We start from the raw sequence: 7,500 nt of genomic DNA on the forward strand, positions 1-7,500 counted from the left end.
AGACATCGGCCTCCTAATTGGAAGGTCGTGAGTTCAAATCCCGGCCGTGGCCGCCTGGTGGGTTAAGGGTGGAGATGTGTCCGATCTCCCAGGTCAACTTATGTGTAGACCTGCTACTGCCTTAACCCCCTTCGTGTGTACATACGCAAGCACAAGACCAAGTGCGCACGGAAAAGATCCTGTAATCCATGTCAGAGTTCGGTGGGTTATAAAAACACACACAAAACCAGCATGCCTCCCCCGGAATCGAACAGGCATGGAAACAGACAAGAAGATAGGCCGACAAATACGGGCTGCCTGAATGGCGGGGTAGAAACGGTCATACACGTAACAATCCACTGGTGTAAAAACATGTGTGAACGTGGGAGTTTCAGCCCATGAACAAAGAAGAAGAAGAAGTATTCATCAAACAAAAAACCGCTTGCTCTATACAGAGAGCACCCAGGCTCTTGTGTGTGTGTTCGAGTGGAGCACCCAGGCTCTTGTGTGTGTGTTCGAGTGGAGGGATGTTCGTATCCCATGTAAAGCCTGAGCACCCAGGCTCTTGTGTGTGTGTTCGAGTGGAGGGATGTTCGTATCCCATGTAAAGCCTGAGCACCCAGGCTCTTGTGTGTGTGTTCGAGTGGAGGGATGTTCGTATCCCATGTAAAGCCTGAGCACCCAGGCTCTTGTGTGTGTGTTCGAGTGGAGGGATGTTCGTATCCCATGTAAAGCCTGAGCAGATCTGAGACGGTAAGCAGAACTGTTTTCACAGAAATGACAGCGCCTTTAACATATAAAACAGGAGAACAATGTTTTGGTGAATGATTCAAATAAATCAATAATTGTCCGTGTATCTTAATGACTAACAACATCATTATGTAATCTTAAACTATTGTGAGGTGTCTTCGTCATAATTAGGCTGTACACAAAAAATCCCATTTTTGTCACGAAATCGTGAACGTTTTACACACAAAATCGTCACTTATCACTTTTTGATGAAAAGATCAAGTGAAAGAATAACTGGGTGGCCTTCGGAGGCAAGTAAGGGCGAAACTGGAGTTGTCTGTTTCAGTTTTCTGGCTGAGTGATAGTGAGAAAGGAGGTCATTGAAACTAACAGTAGCCTACAATCCAGCGGTACTAGGTGGAGATAGAGTCCCGCATCCTCGTTTATCTCATCTCGTACAATCCATTCTGCCACACCACAATAAAGTATGTTAAACTTAAACGTGTCCTGCCTGGAGAGTTGAATGGAGTTTCAAATATACTGGACACATGAAGCTATTGAGGACATTGAAAACAAGATTAGAGGAGTTACGTTTCCTGCGTACTACTGTTGCAAGGATTCGTGGTCTGAAGTCTGAGGTCGCTGCTGTATTCCCTTGCCCTGCGTGGACATTTGAATGGACTTTTAAATGTACTGCCTTTTGTGTAACACTGGAGACATGAGCCTATTGTATGGGGGACAGTGGAAACCAGTGGGCTGAAGCAACAAAGAAGTTACGTTTCCTACGTAGGGTGTTATGGTTGCAAAGAATCCTGCTCGGAGTCTAAGATCACTGCTGTATTCGCTTGCCCTGCGTGGAAATACGAATATAGTTTCAAAAAATGAATGCACTTTCACTGGTGTGTTTTAGTGTTACGTGCTTCGTGTAACACGGGATGCGTTATGCTATTGAAGACAGTCAGTGGAACCCAGGAGAGAAGCTTTAAAGAAGTTACGTTTACCGTAAATGACGACAACAATATATTCATGTTCTAAGCCTGAGGTCATCGCTTTATTCGCTTACCCTGCGCGGACATCTGAATAGAGTTTCAAGTTTACTGTCTTTAATTCAACAACAGAAACGTTGTTGTTATTGATGAGGACGCTGAAAACTGGGGCAGAAGCATTAAAGTAGTTTTCTTCAAGCCTTGGTTACATGTAAAATGTTCCCAAGTATTCGTAATGTGTTCTTCGTGAAAGAAACTTAACTTTTGCAAAGTCAGATTTTAGTTACAAGACCCGCCAATATTATCTGATCATAATTTTTGGCACAGAGTTCTAAAATCAGCGTGAATGACAAGTTATTTCATAAACAGTGACAAATGCCCCTTCTCGTCCATAATTCTCCGTGAAAGCGCATGCAGCGTGCCGTAGCAGACACCCAGTTGCACTTTTTCCACGTTTTAGCAACCCCTTTTCGTGACGTTATAGGCTCAATAATTGTTCGTTTTGCATTCCTTATTTCTTGTTCTTAACGTTGTAAAATGAAAGTGAGTGACACGTCATTTCACTGCAGTGACAATGTCCAAACACATCCCTCCATATTTGGACATAAATGTGCAGGCAACGCATTGCACTGTTTCGGGGAAAAGCAAACTTTGACGACAACAGACTCGATAATTGTTCATGTTCATCTTTTATGATTTCTGGGTCCTTTTCTCTAAGCTCCCCTTTGTCAGAGGTTCGGTATGCGAAGGTTTCGGATAGACTACGGTACCCTGCTGTGTCATGGCGAATATCAAGTATCAGTCAAACAGTACACGCTGACATAAAAGTACGTTGGTCACTCTAGGGCCACTGACCAAAGAAATGTTAATGGACTGTTGAACGCTGTGTTGATTGCTTATAAAACGCATAATTGATTCATCTAAGACCGTGTGATAACTTGGATCTGGCGCTGCTCTGGAGATTGTCTGACTCTTGTGGAATGTCTTTGTTTGTTTCGATTGCTTGGTTTGTTTGTTTTGTGTGTGTATGTGTGTGTGTGTGTGTGTGTGTGTGTGTGGTTTTGTGTGAGTGTATGTGCATGCGTGCGTATGTGTGTGCGCGCGTGCGTGTGTGTGTGTATGTGTGTGTGTGTGTACGGTATGTGTGTAGTGTGTGTGCTCGTTTGTTTCTTTGTTTGTTTGTTTGCTTGTTTGTTTACCAGCAACAACCTGACCCCTATCAGTCCCATCTACACGAGTGGCCAACGTGTTTTCCTGCCATATAGAGGAGACAAAAAATAATCTCCCATTTTCTTTTCAGTTATTTTTTTTTCTCGTACCCTCCGAAGCTGTACATTCTCTTGGATCATAAAAGCAAATTTACGAGTGCAGTTCGTCTTGTCAACAGTCTTAACAAACCAGCCGATCCCTGGTGATGAAATGGTTCTGCATCCCCATGTTATTGCAACTGTGGATTTGTTTTATATGGGTGTGGTGCAAGCGAACACATCCAAGGTTTAAAAGAAGGGAGACGTTTACAAAAGCTTGTGTGACGTGTTCGTTTTGGGCGTAAAGTCGCGTTGCATGAATTACATTCAACCGTATCTATAAATAATTCAACAACGTGTAGAAAGATATCTATGTTATTATAATTATATGTGTATGTATCTTTTTTTATTCAAATGGTTGATTGGCCACCCTAACTCCCATCCCACTCTGTCTGTCTGTCTGTCTGTCTGTCTGTCTGTCTGTCTGTCTGTCTGTCTGTCTGTCTGTCTGTCTGTCTGTCTGTCTCTCTCTCTCTCTCTCTCTCTCTCTCTCTCTCTCTCTCTCTCTCTTCAGTTCCCTTGCTCTATCTCTCTGTTTCTCTCTCTCGACTTGCAACGTCTTTGGGCTGTGCTTTAGTGTCATGTAGAGTAGTCCCCTATTTAGGGTGAGGGCTAAATTTAAACCATTGATTGTTCAGTCACCCTTGTAAAATAGAGTTGTCATTGTCATTTAAAATCTCTCTCTCTCTCTCTCTCTCTCTCTCTCTCTCTCTCTCTCTCTCTCTCTCTCTCTCTCTTTCACTCACTCACTCTCTCTCATAGGTGACACAACGAATAATATTGCCAGTTACAATGTTACTGGATCGAAGCATCCCCCCATCCCAATTCGTGTCTCTCGCCAGTCTCTTCGCTTCCTTCCATTTCAAAACCACCGTTTCGTATTATAGGTCACAGTAACAACAATGGTTGTACTGCAAGTTATAATTGTCGTCTTCACACGATTGAAGCAGTCGGTACGCATTAGATGTGTGGTAGCATCCCTTATCTGACATTCTTTTCTGTATCCAACACACACACACACCCCTCCCCTCACCGTCCTTGCCCTGTCCTCCCTCTCTCTCCATTCCAGTACCATTACTCCCACTCCCTGCCTGTTTGTTTTCCTTTTCCATCCCCCTCATCCTCGTAAAAGATGTGCAGTTTACCGTTTGCTGTCTGTCGTCTGTGTCCTCGTAAAGTGTGGGTCACAAACTGTCCCGGTAGGCGACAGTATAGATCTCCCTTTGCAGCTCGGTTTAGAGTCGGACACCGGTTGTCATGGATGCGATACATTCTTGTACATCAGGTTACTTATCCTTGAATCGTGTAATGCAGCGGTCTTCTAAAACGTATACGTGACTACCAACGTGTGCTTTCATTTTACCTCTCTGCATTATGCTTTTCATAGAAACATCCAAACCACAAAGCCAAAACTGCGGAATTATTATCTCATGAAAATACTTTTACCTGGCCTAAATGTGCAGCCTTTAATAGAACATAAAACAGACATCACATGTATCCCTTTTCCAAACCTGACCGAGTCGACTTGCAAGCCCGGTGTAACACGAAATTTTTACTCCACGAAAAATTTACTCCGGAGTAAATATTTCGTACGAAATTCTTACTCCGAGTACACTTTTCGTACGAGAAAAGAACTCCCCAAGGCACGAAAAAATTACTCCCTCCACAAAATTTTTACTCCCCATTTTTTTTACTTCCAGTAAAAAATCTCGTACGCAAAAATGGGATGCGGGCGAAAGGATAATGTCAATACGTGATCTCGCGCACACGAATGTCGCGCTACCCTCCTTCCGCCCCTTCCACCACCAAGACTATCAGGGGACAAGGGAGTAAAAATGTCGTACACCTGGCATGGGAAGTTAAATTGCTCGTGTTGGGGTGAAGTAATTTATTCGTTATTTATTCGTCAGGGGAGTAACATTTTTGTACGAAATGTTTACTCGGAACTCACCTGTCTTGGGGAGTAATTTTCTCGTGCAATGGGGGAGTGCTTTTTTCGTAAAGGGAGTAACTTTTTTGAACGAAATGTTTACTCCGGAGTAAAAATCTCGTGGGAGTAATTTTCTCGTGTTACACCGGGTCGGGATATCCACAACGCGATCTTTGGTATAGGTCGACAAACATCTAGAGAGCAGACAGGCCTTGCATGCCCTAGCTTCACATCAATTTTTGATACGAAGAAAAGTAATCAACTTCGGTTTCGCGTTCAGCTTGGGATGTAATCAATAAAAGATGCTGTTGCTGCAACGATGTTCCACTTGATGTGCTGCTGCCAGCTTTAAGAGTTTTTTGGTGTTGTTTGTTTGTTAGTTATTGTTTTGTATGGCACTGCAATACAGCAGACTACAATTGTTTGTGTGCATAAAGTTAGCCTTACTACTCATTGATCTAATCTTCTTCCTCATCAAATAGAGCAGTGTCAGCAACAACATCCACACGATCCGCCACAATTTATCTGTCGCATCATCATCATCATCATCATCATCATCATCATCATCATCATCATCATCATCATCATCATCAACAACAACAACATCATCATCATGAACGTCGTCGTCGTTTTCATTGAACCCCTGCATCCACACACACAAAATTGGTTCCACAATCGGGCGGGGATGTAGCTCAGTCGGTAGCGCGCTGGATTTGTATCCAGTTGGCCGCTGTCAGCGTGAGTTCGTCCCCACGTTCGGCGAGAGATTTATTTCTCAGAGTCAACTTTGTGTGCAGACTCTCCTCGGTGTCCGAACACCCCCCGTGTGTACACGCAAGCACAAGACCAAGTGCGCACGAAAAAGATCCTGTAATCCATGTCAGAGTTCGGTGGGTTATAGAAACACGAAAATACCCAGCATGCTTCCTCCAAAAACGGCGTATGGCTGCCTAAATGGCGGGGTAAAAAACGGTCATACACGTAAAATTCCACTCGTGCAAAAACACGAGTGTACGTGGGAGTTTCAGCCCACGAACGCAGAAGAAGAAGAAGAAGAGGGTTCCACAATCATCAGCACGACAGCGGTCAAAAATAACCACACAACCTCTTCACAAAAAGCGAAACAAACTGAAATAAAATCATAAAGGTCACACTTACCCGCGGAGTATCCGAAAGCAAGAGTGGGTGCCGTTGTGTTGCACGAGTTATCGAGGCCACAGCCTGTCGTGAACCACAGTCCGATGCCCACTAGGAAGGAGTCGACCTCCAGCCAGATCCACATGGGGGCCACATACCCCGCGATTTGCAACAGGGTGGCCAGAAGCGCCAGCAGCAGAGTCACGTTAATCCAGCTCTTCACGTTCATTTTGACTCAATTTCGTCCGAGGACGATGAAGTCGGAAGTTCTTGTTATGCGGGCGAAATGCAGGGATTTTCTTTTCTTCGAACAGTGTGCGTTCAGTCTTGTCCAGTCATTTGAACATGCTGGTATACTGCTGAGCCATCACCACCGATGCATTAAGAAGTTGTCCTTTGTACGATGAGTTTGAACTCGGACAGTGCTATCCGAAAATTGTCCTGTATTTTTTCTTGCTCGTCAAAGAAGTAGATGGTTCAAACACCATAACATTCCACACCACAGAGGAACGTCAAAGTCGAAAGCGAAAAGACTGAATCTCACAATGTAGATCCTTCCAAACCTGCAAGCAAGAGGACAAGACACAGGTTAAAAAAAAACGTGTCCCGATGGATTTATTTCCTTCTATTTCTTGTCCAGATGTTTCGTATTTTTTATTTAGTTATCAGTTTTGCTATTTCTTGCCCAAATAAGCTTACTTCGTTATTCTCAAGACGAAAGGTTTTTTACTCACTGATTCCAAGGCTGTTTGAGATTTGCCTACAATCCGAAATAGCCCTAGAAATGGTCAGAACTGGAGACACCCACGGTAATAACCAACAGATATAGGCCAGGCAACTGCGTTTTCACACCAGTTTTAACGCATTGGTTGTATCATCACAATGAGCACAACAACAAAATTAGATTTATTTCCAAACTATGCACTCAGCTGTATAACGCCAAATTCAAAGCCGGATAGTGCATACAGTTTCAAGTTCAATTGAAGTAAACCCAGAATAGAAACACACTGCACAACTGCATGTATAGAACCCGCAAATGTCGGTGACCGTGGTAATTCAATGGAGCCTATTCAAACGTGTCAAAACATTTTCTATTCGACGCCTTCGCTTGTTACATATCGGCAAGTCAGGAACAGTTTCCTTTTCGTGAAAAGAAAACACATTGAAAATGAAACACACCTTCAGTCACAAAGAGCAAAGCTCACGCGCACAAAACTAACCGGATCAGTTGATTTCTCACTCAAGCGCCTGTGATCACACCCTCAGTTTCATTTTCGAAACGCATATCAGTGTGAAAACATTTCGAACGGAGGACATAAATTACGAAAGCGGTCGCGATAATTTTGATAGCTTCTTTTATTTCTTTTGGGTAGACGTCTCCTCGTTGCCAAAACTGCAGGTAGCTGTCAAAGGGAGGGGGTCAGTATGTCGT

General features: G+C 43.6%; 1 protein-coding gene across 2 annotated transcripts in view; it reads right to left on the reverse strand.

Annotated features, from left to right (window-relative positions):
• LOC138960135 (uncharacterized) overlaps nucleotides 1-7,500 on the reverse strand; it is a 28,273-nt gene that overhangs the window by 16,978 nt on the left and 3,795 nt on the right. The window contains exons 1-2 of one of the 2 annotated variants that reach the window (XM_070331889.1): nucleotides 6,803-7,500; nucleotides 6,090-6,631 (exon numbers count right to left, since the gene is read on the reverse strand). The exon at nucleotides 6,803-7,500 is cut by the window's right edge and continues 884 nt beyond it. In XM_070331889.1, the coding sequence (XP_070187990.1) occupies nucleotides 6,090-6,297 (208 nt within the window). In that variant the 5' untranslated portion in view covers nucleotides 6,298-6,631; nucleotides 6,803-7,500. The remainder of the gene's footprint in view (nucleotides 1-6,089; nucleotides 6,632-6,802) is intronic. The other variant, XM_070331888.1, reaches the window with a different exon arrangement.

The sequence above is a fragment of the Littorina saxatilis genome, linkage group LG2 (genome assembly GCF_037325665.1).
Source record: "Littorina saxatilis isolate snail1 linkage group LG2, US_GU_Lsax_2.0, whole genome shotgun sequence".
Taxonomy (NCBI): Eukaryota; Metazoa; Mollusca; class Gastropoda; order Littorinimorpha; family Littorinidae; genus Littorina; species Littorina saxatilis.